The following is a 14,636-nucleotide window of genomic DNA, read 5'->3' as shown; positions in this document are numbered from 1 at the left end:
TTTCCCTCCCTCTTCCTCCTCCATAACACTTTCTTCTTCCTCTGCAGTCTTTTCCTCTCCTTCCTCCATCATTTTCCCTCCCTCTTCCTCCTCCATAGCAATTTCTTCCTCTGCAGTCTTTTCCTCCATCATTTTCTCTCCCTCTTCCTCCTCCATAACACTTTCTTCTTCCCCTGCAGTCTCTCCCTCCTCTTCCTCCATCATTTTCTCTCCCTCTTCCTCCTCCACAGCAATTTCTTCTTCCTCCACTGTCACTTTTTCCTTGTCTTCTTCCATTATGTCTGTTTTCTGGCTGACCTCTTGCTCCCAGTCTGACACCTCCTCTCCGACGCTACTCCCCCCGTCCGACGGCAACGTGTGGTAGACGGACGAGGCGGACGAATCACTCTCGGCCAATGATTCCTCCGTGTTGGTCCTCCTCCTCCTCCTCTTCCGTCTCCCGCCTTCGTCCTTCAGCCACAGTTTAGTCCTGACCGGATCACCGTCGGTCTTTGCTCTGACTGTTCTCAGGGACCGTGCCTCATCCTGCACTTCCCCCTCACTCCTCTGATCCACATCGTTCACCGACTCCGTAGCGCACAATCCACTCTGGTCCTCATCCACCTCAATTCCTTCACTTCTCTGGTCTGTCACTTCATCCACATCCCCAATCTGGTCCATGGAATCTGCAGGTTCATCTGATTCTTGGTCCTTCATATTTCTTCTTTGGTCTCCCCTTCTTTGGTCTTGTAAATGGTCTTCTTTGCCTATTTCGGGTCTACTGTAACTCTGCAAGTCTCTCTCATTTCTCACATCATTCTCGGAGGTCTTTATCTCTCCTCTTCTTCGTTCTTCTTCTCTCTCTCCCTCCTTTCTCTCCGCTCCTCTCTCTGCCTTCTCCATCTCTCCTCGTCTTCGTTCTTCTTCTCCCTCTTCTCCTTGTACTTCCTTTCTCTTCGCCTCTTCCATCTCTCCTCCTCTTCGTTCTTCTCTCTCCCCCTCTCCTCCTCGTCGTTCTTCCTCTCTCCCTCCAATCCCCGGTGCCTCCTTTCTCTCCGCGCCTCTCTTCGCCTCCTCCATCTCCTGCCTGGCCTCCTCCCGCGTCTCCAGGTACCTCTCATGATGGTTTATGATTAAGTCAAGTGCCAGTAGGACCAGGTCTGGGCACTGTAAATCATCTTCTTCCTCGAGTGACCTGGCAAAGAAAAATAATCATCATCATTATTATTATCATCATTATTATTATCTTCACTATCATCATCATTATTATTATTATTATTTTCATCATCATCTTCCTCCTCAAGTGACCTGGCAAAGAAAAAAAATCATCATCATTATTATCCTATCTATCTATCTATCTATTGCTAGACGCCTCAATCCCGTTTGGGGTGGCCACAAACAAATCGCCTCCAAGTCGCCCTGTTCCCCGCCATTTCACTGCCCTGCTCCCAACTCACACCCCTCTCTCTCATATACCTCTCCACCCCATTATTATCCTCATGATGAAAATAACAACGACAATTACAAAGACAAAGATGACGATGACGGTAACAACGATGACGATGATGATGATGATGACGTCGACGTTGATGGCAGTAATAATGATGGTGAGGCTAACGATAACGACAAAGTCAAGGATAACGATGGCAATGAAAGACGAACGAGCGATTAAGAAGGCGTTCGCTCCACCCTACCTTGAGGCGGTTGACGCGGGTGTGCCTAGGTGCTGTTCCGTGTCTGCCTCATATCCATCCGTCTCCCCCGCCTGCTGTGGCTGGTGCTGCAATCCACCCTCATCCACCTCCCCTTCATCCTCCTCCACCTGCTCCATCTCCGCCTCATCCAGTCCGTCTTCCACTCCTCCCTGATTGAAAGAAATGGAAGATGAATTGAAAAACAGCATAAGCGTATCAGAAAACACCTCAACTGCTTGAAAGAAATGAAAGATAAATTGAAATACACCAACTATGTATCACAAGGCACCTCAATCTTGCCTCAGGGTAGTGTGATAGTGTGAGGGTTGCTGGAAGGATACGACAACAGTGTACAGTATAGCGGTAATCTATTTACCTATATTACGAGGCTGCTTCCGCCAGAGAAAGGCAGGTAGCTGAGACAGGACGACACACTCCCCATTTACTCATCCACACACGCACATTCATTCACATCTCAGCAGTAATATGACACAAAACATCCTTCACACTTGCCTGTGGGTAGTGTGACAGTGTGAGGGGCGCCGGGAGGACACAGCAATGCAGCATGACAGACACCAGCTGCTTGACGTGACCGCAGGTGGTTGGGGAGTAGCGTAACAGTGGACCTCGTAGCTCACTCACCACTGGACCAACTGGCAGACCTGAAAAAAAATATAAGGTACCCACGTTAAAACCTATCTATGTATCTATTTCCAGACGCCTCAATCCTGTAAGGGGTGGCCACAAACAAATCACCTCCATGTCGCCCTGTCCCCCACCATTTCACTGCCCCGCTTTATAATGCATTCTCTTAATGATTACTTGCTTTACAATTATATTTCTGGCAATGTAATTTGTTCACTAAGGGTGGGATGCCTGTACCCCAATTACTTTCATGTGGTACAGCTCAGTTAAAGCTTATTTCATGGGTGTATGTGAATTTCTGTGGTAGTTTAATCATCATCAAGAACATAATCATCATCACCATCACCACCACCACCATCATCACCACCACCTCCATCACCACACCATTTTACCCCTACCACCTCCATCACCACCACCTCCATCACCACCACCATTTTACCCCTACCACCTCCATCGCCACCACCTCCATCACCACCATCATTTCACCCCTATGTCCTACAACTCTCATCACTACTATCTCTCTCCCTCATTTGGCATTTTATTTTCTGATACTCTGTTTAATCCTCCATCCGTCCGTCCATCCCTCTCTCTCTCTCTCTCTCTCCTCTATCTATCTATCTATCTATCTAAAATACTCAGTGCATCAACGTACATGACACAGGAGGCTAACCAGATTGTGGGTAGGTAAGGATGATGAGGGTGAGAAGGAACTGCACTAGGGAGAAAGTGACCCCTAATTGTTAAGCCCCCTCCTCTCTCTTTCTCTCCTCTATCTATCTATCTATCTATCTAAAATACTCACTGCATAGACGTACATGACACATGATACTAACCAGCCTGTGGGAAGGTAAGGATGATGAAGGTGAGAAGAGACTGCACTAGGGAGAAAGTCACCCCCAGTTGTTCCAGTACCACACTGCTGAACACGTGCGACCCTGTGTGGACGAAGAACAAGCATCAGTCTTCAGTACTAATTACAGTAACACCTCACTGTAACGTACTAACCAATTACAGTAACACCTCACTATAACACACTAACCAATTACAGTAACACCTCACTATAATGTACTAACCAATTACACTAACACCTCACTATAACACACTAACCAATTACAGTAACACCTCACTATAACACTACCAATTACACTAACACCTCACTATAATGTACTAACCAATTACACTAACACCTCACTATAAAGTACTAACCAATTACAGTAACACCTCACTATAACACACTAACCAATTACAGTAACACCTCACTATAACACACTAACCAATTACAGTAACACCTCACTATAACACACTAACCAATTACAGTAACACCTCACTATAACAACCTAATTGGTGTCAAAGCTATTCCGAAAAAAGCGAATTTCTGATAAAAGCGACATCCAGACTTGCCCCTGCTAACCTAGACTTTTTCCGATATATCAGCCATTAGTCCAGATGGCACCAACGGTTTATAAACTGTTTTCACCACCACTGCGGTACTGTACTGTGTTATATCTTCACTACATTAATCCAATGGTCTCTTCGCAGCTTATTTCACATAGCTCAGTGGCAGAAAAAGACAATGCTACGGCTCTACATCTTTCCATAGCACTTCTTCGTGACTATACTCCTTTCACCTTAACTTGGCCTAGATTTTCGTCCTTTTGCAGCTGATTTCACGTAGCTCAGTGGCAGAAAAACAATACCATGGCTCTACATCCTTTCCATAGCACTTCTTCGTGACTATACTCCTTTCACCTGAACTTGGCCCAGATTTTCGTCCTTTTGCAGCTGATTTCATGTAGCTCAGTGGCAGAAAAAGACAATGCTATGGTTCTGCTTCCTCTCTATAGCACTTCTTCATGACTAGCATTATATTCTAGTGTTAATCTGTTGTAACTCAGTATTCATGATGGAGAGAGAGCAATTTTGGCCCAATTAGGATACAATGCTTGTGAGGTGATGAGAAAAGCAAGGATGAAGTGACTCTCCAGGTGAAACATTTTACTTTTATGGAAATGAACCTTTGTCAGTTTGCCTTTACCTCACTGAATATCTACAATGAATCTATCTATCTACTGTGTATATTGCCAGACGCCTCAATCCTGTAAGGGGTGGCCACAAACAACTCGCCTCCATGTCACCCTGTCCCCCGACATTTCACTGCCCTGCTCCCAGCTCACACCCCCCTCTCCCATATACCTCTCCACTCCATCCCTCCATCTCATCCTTGGCCTCCCCCTCTCTCATATACCTCTCCACTCCATCCCTCCATCTCATCCTCGGCCTCCCCCTCTCTCATATACCTCTCCACTCCATCCCTCCATCTCATCCTCGGCCTCCCCCTCTCTCATATACCTCTCCACTCCATCCCTCCATCTCATCCTTGGCCTCCCCCTCTCTCATATACCTCTCCACTCCATCCCTCCATCTCATCCTCGGCCTCCCCCTCTCTCATATACCTCTCCACTCCATCCCTCCATCTCATCCTTGGCCTCCCCCTCTCTCATATACCTCTCCACTCCATCCCTCCATCTCATCCTTGGCCTCCCCCTCCCTCTCCCTCCTACAATGAATCAAACACTCCATAATTTACCCTTGCATTTTTCCATACCTAAAATAATGCACATGAAAAAATACCACAACAAGCACATATATGGATCTTGAATTTGGCTCAGTATTGTTTTTGTGTTTTCTTGGAAGGAACAGTTTGCAGGATCCTGGCTTTTGGTTCCTTCTTTCTTGCATAAAAAAGAAAAAGAATTTGTGACAGTAATCATTAACTTACAAAAAACTAGTCTGAGTAAGGAAATGGGTCATGAGGAATAGACAGGTACCATTAAGTGAAAAGATCTAGAATGATCCATTAAATCTAAATATTCACTCATCTTTAATTCACTCTCATATCAAATGTCAGGACCATCTTGCCTAGCCCCAGGCTCCTACGCTCCTCATGGGGCAACGTAGGACTGGATGATGGATGGATGGATGGACGAAATCAATCTATCTATCTATCTATTGCCAGACGCCATAATCTCGTAAGGGGTGGCCATTTGACTCTGAGTTATTTGTTTTATGGGGAGGGGCACTAACCCTCCACCAACCCACTTGTTGACATGTAGGGAACACGTATGGTTTGGTTATATGGTTACCACCCAGTGTTGTAAATGGTTTCTTGGCTTACAGGAAACCATTTGGCTTGTCACTCAATGTAAAGCCATCTGTAAAGGAAAGAAAAGCAATAAGAAGTGACAGGAAAGATGGAAGAAATAGGAAGAGAGGAGGACAGACACAGAAAAAGAATGATAAAGGCTAAGGAAGAAGTAGACACACTAAATCAAGTGAGTGGATGATGGTGAGAAATAGGAAGAGAGGAGGACAGACACAGAAAAAGATGATAAAAGGCTAAGGAAGAAGTAGGCAGCACTACACTGAGTGAGTGGATGATGGTGGCCACTACCCCTATCTCACCTGATGAAGCACGTGCCAGGTCCTGTGCAATGGCCAGGAGGAGCGGGGCGGCCATGGAACGCACAGCAGAGCCGGCCATGAAAGTCCGCAGCTCTCGACTTCCTTCAACGCCCTCCCTCACCACAGACCACACCTCACCAAGACCAGTGTACCTCCACGTCAGCTCCCCGGCATCTATATTCTGTTGATAAAGTGTGGGGTGAAAGGAGAGTGTTAAGTGGGTTGTGGTGTTAAGTGGGTTGTAGTGTTAAGTGGACTGTAGTGTTAAGTGGATAGTAGTGTTAAGTGGATAGTAGTGTTAAGTGGATAGTAGTGTTAAGTGGACTGTAGTGTTAAGTGGGTTGTAGTGTTAAGTGGATAGTAGTGTTAAGTGGGTTGTAGTGTTAAGTGGATAGTAGTGTTAAGTGGATAGTAGTGTTAAGTGGATAGTAGTGTTAAGTGGGTTGTAGTGTTAAGTGGATAGTAGTGTTAAGTGGGTTGTAGTGTTCAGTGGGTTGTAGTGTTAAGTGGATAGTAGTGTTAAGTGGATAGTAGTGTTAAGTGGATAGTAGTGTTAAGTGGATAGTAGTGTTAAGTGGACTGTAGTGTTAAGTGGATAGTAGTGTTAAGTGGGTTGTAGTGTTAAGTGGACTGTAGTGTTAAGTGGACTGTAGTGTTAAGTGGGTTGTAGTGTTAAGTGGGTTGTAGTGTTAAGTGGACTGTAGTGTTAAGTGGGTTGTAGAGTTAAAAGGACTGTAGTGTTAAGTGGGTTGTAGTGTTAAAAGGACTGTAGTGTTAAGTGGGTTGTAGTGTTAAGTGGGTTGTAGTGTTAAGTGGACTGTAGTGTTAAGTGGGTTGTAGTGTTAAGTGGGTTGTGGTGTTAAGTGGGTTGTAGTGTTAAGTGGGCTGTAGTGTTAAGTGGGCTGTAGTGTTAAGTGGGTTGTGGTGTTAAGTGGGTTGTGGTGTTAAGTGGGTTGTGGTGTTAAGTGGATAGTGGTGTTAAGTGGATAGTAGTGTTAAGTGGGTTGTAGTGTTAAGTGGGTTGTAGTGTTAAGTGGGTTGTAGTGTTAAGTGGATTGTAGTGTTAAGTGGGTTGTGGTGTTAAGTGGGTTGTAGTGTTAAGTGGGTTGTAGTGTTAAGTGGACTGTAGTGTTAAGTGGGTTGTAGTGTTAAGTGGACTGTAGTGTTAAGTGGGTTGTGGTGTTAAGTGGGTTGTGGTGTTAAGTGGGTTGTAGTGTTAAGTGGGTTGTAGTGTTAAGTGGGTTGTAGTGTTAAGTGGGTTGTAGTGTTAAGTGGACTGTAGTGTTAACAGGACTGCAAAGCACAGGACTGTAGTGTGTTAAATGAATTACACAGAGCCATCCATGAAGGTATACAGCTCCCAACTACCTTCCCTGTCTTCCCTCACCACCACGCCTCTCCCATATCACTGTATTGTATCTCCGAGTTAGTCCTCTGGGTCTGTATTCTGCTGATATGGTGTGGAGGGGGAAGGATTACAAGATTAAGGAGATAAGAGATAAGGATAAAGGACTATCTATCTATCTATCTATTGCCAGACGCCTCAATCCCGTTTGGGGTGGCCACAAACAAAACGCCTCCACATCGCCCCGTCCCCCGCCATTTCACTGCCCTGCTCCTAACTCACACACCCCTCTCTCATATACCTCTCCACCCCATCCCTCCATCTCATCCTCGGCCTCCCCCTCCCTCTTCCCCCCTCCACCTCACTCACATACACTCTCTTCATCAGTCTTTCACCCTCCATCCTCTCCACATGGCCAAACCACCTCAGTGTGTTCCTCATAACGCTTCCTCTCAGTCCCCTATCAGGACTGAGACGATCAAGAGAACTGTACAGAGCCATCCATGAAGGTATACAGCTTCCAACTACCTCCAGTGCCTTCCCTCACCACCTACCAAGCCTCCCCCGGCCTCCTGTACCTCCACCTTCACCTACTGTACCCTATACCTACTCTGTTGGTCAGGCGCGGTGATGAATTGAAGGCAGAAATGGATAAAAGGATGGTTGAAAAGCACAGCTCCCAACGTCCTCTAACACCTTCCTCCATCAACCAAACCTCTCTCTTACGCAACTGTGATTCAATGTTAGTTCTGAAAATGTGTGGATTGTGGACGCTTTTCTGTGACCCCTCTGTTACCTGAAGCACACAGAACATGCACGCTATCTATCTACAGTCTGACGCCCTAATCCCGTAAGGGGTGGCCACAAACAAATCGCCTCCATGTCACCGTACTTCCTGCCATTTTGATGTCCTCCCCCCAGCTCACACCCCCCTCTCTCATTTACCTCTCCACTCCATCCCTCCATCTCATCCTCAGTCTCCCCTTCCTCTCCCCCACCTCCACCTTACTCACACACTCTCCTAGTTAGTCTCTAGCACTCCATCATCTCCACATGGCCATACAATCTCAATGTATTTCTCCTAATGCTATCACATCCACTTCTACTACTACTACTATTACTACTCCTCACCTTTATATCCACAAACTGATGCAGTGTAGGTACGAAAGCAGAGAGGTAGGTAGAGGACTCAGAATTGCTTGATTGTGGCTGGGGGTTAGTTACATCGTTCACTCTCATGTCAGCATTAGAATCGTTAGCGGCCACACCATCGTCCTCCGCATGCACTGGAGTTCTACCTGGCTTTGTTTCTATCGGATCACTTGTCACACTTCCTAAATCAGCCTCTGTTTCTTTTTCCGTTTCACTTACAACCGTTTTCTCTGATATAACACTAGTTCTAGAGCCCTCCCTGGTTAAAATGTGACTATTATTATCTATCTTTGGCTTACTATGTCTATTTTTTCCACTGATTACCGAGTCCTCTTCCATCGTCAGCTCGTGGGAAGTTGTGACGTATATTGGGCCACTATAAGGGCTACAGGAATCAACAACATCCTCGCTGGCGTCAACACTTCCCTCGCTATTTCCATCCTTAAAACTTCCCTCACGTCCAATGCTTCCATCCCTATAACTTCCCCCCTGTTCATTCCCTCCATCGCTATAACCTTCCTCATTTTCCATTCTCCGATCCTTATAGCTTTCTCCATGTTCAATATTTCCATCTGGTGAACTTCCATTATGTTCAGCATCCTTACGACTATCCTCCTGTTCAGTCATTCCCTCGTTTCTCTCGCTGGTTTCAATACTGTGGGGTATAGGGTCGGATATCTGGTTGACGCATCCATCCACACTCAACCTGGTGTGGATGAAGAACCTCTGGCGTACTTCCTCGGCCTTCATGCTGAAATACGAGGACCAGAACTCGTCCCTCTCGATCAACTCCGTCACTAACAGCTTGGTGAATATCTGGGCATCCTCCTCCTCCGGGACAGGCAGGCTTGACTGCAGCTGTAACTCCTTCTTGGCCGCACTACACAGCAGCAAAAAGGCCTCGTGTCTGAGCCCCGGCGTGTCTTTACAGCTGGTTATAAGGTCGGCTCCCTGCTCCTCCAAAAACTCCAGTAGTCTATCATCCGACGACTCCTCCAGTGTCAGTTGGAAGCACTTAATCAGGCCAACCATGATCTCCTTACTGCACTTGGGTTCACTCTGCCCACAGGCCTGGGTTAGGGCGGGCAGGATCAGGTGTTCACACAGATCCCGCTTCACCCTCGTGTTGCTCTGTGATACGAGTCTGGTGATGTGGCTTATTATCTTGGTATTGAGATGATCGTTAAATAGTAATGGCCTGTACATTACAACACCCTCCCAGTGCGATAGTGAATGGGGCACACTGTATTCTGGGGTTTCTGTGAGGTAGCTTTTCAGTAACTGGCAGGTCTGGCCCTTCGCTCCATAGGCTGCCATAAAAGACTCATCAGTGTTGTAATCCCCAGACAAATCCGGCATCTGGCAAAAGGAACACTTGACAGATTCTGTGGTTACCAAGCCACCCAAATCACGCCACACCACTTTCTCAATGAAGTGTGTTAAATGGGGGATCAGGGAAGGTAATTTGGACAGTGGCCCCTCTAACACCTTACTGAGAATCATCCTGGAACTCATACAGCAGCACAGGCCACACCTCCCCAGCACCCACAGGCACCCACAACTGACATCCATTTCCTCACTGCTTGCTAGAGAGTCAAGGAGCAGGCAGGCAAAGTTAGCAACCATACACGTGCTTGGCTGGGCAGCGGTGATGATGCTGGAGCTGGTTCCTAGGATATGGGAGTGGTGGTTCTCGGCACTCTGGTATTCACAGTAGCGGTGGGTCTTCTTGTCGCACTTCTCCGAGTGGTTTACCTCTTGTCTCCAGCACTTTAACTCAACCACCAACCTACTCACCACCTCCAGTACCTCTTTACGCTCACTCATGGGCAGCACTTCACTCAGGAACACCACTCTCTTGACCACCTCAGGCCCACTGTTCTGCAGGAAGACTTTGTGAAGGTGGAGACACTGCCAGACATCCTTCCACTCCACCTTGATGCATGTACACCTGAGCAGGAGGTGAAGAAGACCTGTCACCATCCCCTTTGCTAGCTGGGCATCTTGTAGTTTAATATCACATCTCTCTCCTTCGCTTCTAGTGCTTGTACTATCACACTCCTCCTCTCCCTTTACATTCAGACCTTGCACATTGATATCATACACCGCTCCAGCATCACTCTTGCCCGTACCACCACACTCATCCTCTGCCTTTATGTATAGGAGGCTCGAGGCAAGATCAAGCAGCTTGGGCACCACACCGATCTCCGTGATGGTGTGGAGGAGTTCCGTCGACCTGAGGAACCTCTGTACGGATGAAAACACCAGCTTCAACACCCCTGGCAGCAGCTGGTACAAATTCACCATCCAGTTCCTGCTTGGTTGGGATTTTCGCTGGGCCAGTTTCTCCTCACTCAGCCTCAGTTCCCCAACCATCCACGCCAGGGTATCGACGGAGAACTGGAGGATGTCTTGCGTGGCTAGTAATGGTGAGGAGAGGGGACGCGATTCAGCCTCGTGAACTGTCAACTGCACTTGTATGGCGACGATACACTGGAGCAGCTGTGCCAAGGTTAAACACAGGAGGTGGTGGTGTTTGCAGTCGCGTGTGCTCGTCTTCGTGTGGTCCTGGTGGCGTCCGTGGCCAGGGGTGTGTTCGTGACAGTGGTCCTCATCGCTATAAACAGCCTTGGTATAGTAGTCGAAGTCGTTAGGGTTCACGGTAAACTTAACGAGGGCTTTGGCGAGCCTGGCCGTCCTTGGGAGGTCCTCACCCTCGGAATCAGAATGAGGGAGAGAGAGACAAGCCGAGTGCCTCTTCTTCCTCCTCTTGCCCACCTTCCTGGCACTGTGGGAGCTGGACACACTGCTGGTTTTAGAGCAAGGTATCTGCGTCCAGGACTGAGATATGGCACTGCTGCACCGCCGGTTGCCAACAAGGTGGCTGGTGGCAAATATATCCTCCAGGCTGAGATTCAATGAGGAACTATAACAGGGCAGCGCCAGGTCCGGGGGCAAGACAGAAGGCTGGGGCTCCCTCCTGCCTCGTAGTAGTCTGGTACTCTCACTGCCTTCACAAATGTCCATCTCGTCGTTTAGGGAGTTTTTGAGCAAGAATGTGAAGATGAAGGACAATACGTGGCTGATTTCCCTTCCTCCCGTCAATCCCTGAAAAATAAAAACAACTCTGTAAGTCTAATTTTCTTTTGTTAACCCCTTGAGTTAACTTACATTTACAATACACTCTTGCTACTATTAGTGGTAGACGGTGGTAACCATCATCCACTCACTTGATGCAGTGCTCCTTACTGTTTCCTAAAGTGACTCTACACTGAGTGACAAGCCTAACGGTTTCCTGTAACTAAGGAAACTACAGTACTTATAACACTTGGTGATAGCCGTGTAATCCAATAATGGGGTGATGTGGACCCTACTATAATGTCTCTGTTAACTGGGTGAAGACACATATGTGATGTCCATCTGGGAACCAAACCTTCACACTCTTCCCCAAGTCTCACTGCGGTGGGACACTGTCTACCACAAGGGAACATCAGTTTACTGCACGGGATGACCGTGCAGGGGGAAATGGCTTGCCTGAGGTTGATGGGTCTGCTTGGCCAGACAGACTAGCTACACAACAACACCCATATGAAGCACTGTATAGGGGTACAGTATTTCACACCCTAGAGACACAGCACCGCACAAGTGAGTACCCACCTCCCCAAATGACATCCTTGGCATGAAAGGATGTCAATATAATACAGTATCATGGGGCAACGTAGGATTAGATGGTGGATGGATGGATGAATAAATATAAGAAATACAGTAAAAAAATATATATATATATGATAAAAACCTACTAAAAACTGTATAAAGGATCAGGAGAAAGAGAACCCAGGCTTACTCACCACCACCCCCAGCTGCTCCATGGCCACTAGTATCCTGGCGCCACACCCGTGCAGCAGGTACTGTTTGAGGCTGGCTGCGTTTTGTGACTCCCTCCCTTGGTCCCTGTCCCCTTCAGGCGCTGGCAATCCTTCCGTGCGGCCGGCAGCACCCTCGGACAATTTGGTGGCATCTGGCGAACTTGGGGCGATTTTGGGCTGCGTTGTTTGGGGTTCATCGCTGGGTTCGACAAGGTTCGTGCTGGGTGCTGGGGTACTGTTTTGATTCTCCACATCCTGAGAGGGTTCCTTAAAGCTAACTGAGGCATGAGATTCCGCTCGGCACGTCTCGCTTTCCAGCTCACGTGTTTTATCTCCTCCGTCTTTCGGCTCACACGTACTTTCCTCACTCTTTGGCTCGCTCACTTCTTTTTCCTCATCGTTTTTTTCAGAATGTGCTTCGCTAGAGTCTGGGGATTTTGAGGGGTGACTAGCTATGAGGTTTACATCGACGGGAGGGGCTGCATCGCTCAGGGTTTCCAAGGGGATGCCTTTATCAACCGGCCTCCCACTTACAGAGTCAGGTATACGGCTCTCTGTCGGCTCTGGCTCTACACACTCCACACCAGCCTGACTAACATCATCCTCGGCCTCCATCACCGCAGCGCCACACGTCTCGCTTTGTTTTCCTGGGAGAGGCGGCTCGTGGCACTCCGAACTCTGGCCCGACTCACCCACAAATTCTGGCCTGGGGTGGGCGGGCGGTCTGGGAGGCTGTACCGACTCTCGACCTGCCCGCAGCACCCCACCCGACGGATTCCTGGAAATACAGATCCCAGTTTTAGCGTAGGTCAAAGAAACTCCCTAACATCTTTTCCCAAGCAATTTATTTTGTCTATTACACCTAGATGTTCTATTCAGTGTTACAGAAATCCTTCCAATATCACCACACTCTCCCTGGTTAACATACAAAGGGATATTAATAATCTATCTATCTATCTATTGCCAGCCACCTTAATCCCGTAAGGGGTGGCCACAAACAAATCACCTCCATGTCGCCCTGTCCCCCTCCATTTCATTGCCTTGCTCCCAGCTCACACACACCCCTCTCTCACATACCTCTCCACTCCATCCCTCCATCTCATCCTTGGCCTCCCCCTCCCTCTCCCCCTCTCCAAAATAAATCACTAAGGATGAGGTGTTAGGGAGCTTTCTTACCTAATGAGAATACTGACAAATGTTCCTTACGTGTCAACAAGTGGGTTGGTGGAGGGTTAGTGCCCCTCCCCATAAAACAACTAACTCAAAGACAAACTGCCACCCCTTATGGGATTATGGCGTCTGGCTATAGATAGATAGATGGATGTACAGGTAGGTAGGTAGGTAGGTAGATAGATAGATAGATAGACAGATAGATAGATAAATAATAGATAGATAGATGTATGGCTGGATGGATGGTAGGTAGACAGATAAACGATGGATGGACAAATAGATATATAAACAGATAGACAGATAGATAGACAGAACCGTACCTGGCCACTCTTGGTCGGCAGCCCCTGGAGCCGTCACTGGCCCGGGACGCCTCACTGACGGCTGACCCGAGGGAGTGAGAGGTGGCGCTGGAAGAGCCATCGCTGTCGTAACTCACCGACCCCAGGCAAATGTGTTCAATGTCCGCGAGGAACTGCCCACCGAGGAGACTCACCACACTGCCCACATCGCTAAGAAAAAAAATAAATATCTATCTATCTATCTATTGCCAGATGCCTTAACCCCATACGAGGTGGCCACAAACAAATCGCCTCCACGTCACCCTGTCCCCTGCCATTGCCCTGCTCCCAATTCACCCCCTCCCCCTCTCTCATATGCCTCTCCACTCCATCCCTCCAACTCATCCTTGGCCTCCCCCTCCCTCTCCCCCCCTCCACCTCACTCACACACACTCTCCTCATCAGTCTCTCACTCTCCATCCTCTCCACATGAAAATTAAACTCTTCAATCAAGAGGGAAAGAAAAACGCATAACAATTCAAATATTCAAAAGCTCTTGTACTTAATCACCAAGGAGATTCACCACACTGCCCACATGAGAGAGAGAGAGAGAGAGAGAGAGAAAAGCATGAAAATTAAACTCTTCACACACACACACACACACACACAAAAGGCATGATAATTCAAATCTTCATCATCATCATCTGGACCTCCTTTCCCACCCTACGGCAGGGTGAGGAGTAGCAATGTCCAGGCAGCCTAAGTTTGCCCAGTCCAATGGGCCACACTTCCATTCACTCATCATTCAAGACCAAGGAATCCTGGCTCTATCTGATACACCAAAAACACTCACCACATTCTGAGCTTCACATAAATGTATCCAATAGTCAAATCTTCAAATGGAGATAATATTGCATGACAATTCAAATTATTGGAAAGAATACTGCATGACAGTTCAAATCTTTAAATGGAAAGAATATTGCAGGATAGTTCAAATCTTCAAACACAAAGACTAATGCATGACAGTTCAAATTTTCAAACATAG

The 14,636-nt window shown here is 47.5% G+C and overlaps 1 protein-coding gene across 1 annotated transcript in view; it reads right to left on the bottom strand.

Moving 5' to 3' along the window:
• mv (lysosomal-trafficking regulator mauve) overlaps positions 1 to 14,636 on the bottom strand; it is a 105,406-nt gene that overhangs the window by 85,122 nt on the left and 5,648 nt on the right. The window contains exons 3-12 of the mRNA XM_080269058.1: positions 13,634 to 13,822; positions 12,126 to 12,921; positions 10,329 to 11,385; positions 8,257 to 10,280; positions 5,781 to 5,961; positions 3,152 to 3,253; positions 2,181 to 2,335; positions 1,674 to 1,810; positions 1,024 to 1,174; positions 298 to 651 (exon numbers count right to left, since the gene is read on the bottom strand). Of these exons, the coding sequence (XP_080125184.1) occupies positions 298 to 651; positions 1,024 to 1,174; positions 1,674 to 1,810; positions 2,181 to 2,335; positions 3,152 to 3,253; positions 5,781 to 5,961; positions 8,257 to 10,280; positions 10,329 to 11,385; positions 12,126 to 12,921; positions 13,634 to 13,822 (5,146 nt within the window). The remainder of the gene's footprint in view (positions 1 to 297; positions 652 to 1,023; positions 1,175 to 1,673; positions 1,811 to 2,180; positions 2,336 to 3,151; positions 3,254 to 5,780; positions 5,962 to 8,256; positions 10,281 to 10,328; positions 11,386 to 12,125; positions 12,922 to 13,633; positions 13,823 to 14,636) is intronic.

Source organism: Coenobita brevimanus, chromosome 31 (genome assembly GCF_032717465.1).
Source record: "Coenobita brevimanus isolate Jiangsu-jjx chromosome 31, ASM3271746v2, whole genome shotgun sequence".
Classification (NCBI taxonomy): Eukaryota; Metazoa; Arthropoda; class Malacostraca; order Decapoda; family Coenobitidae; genus Coenobita; species Coenobita brevimanus.
This window is presented reverse-complemented; position numbering and strand designations above follow the sequence as displayed.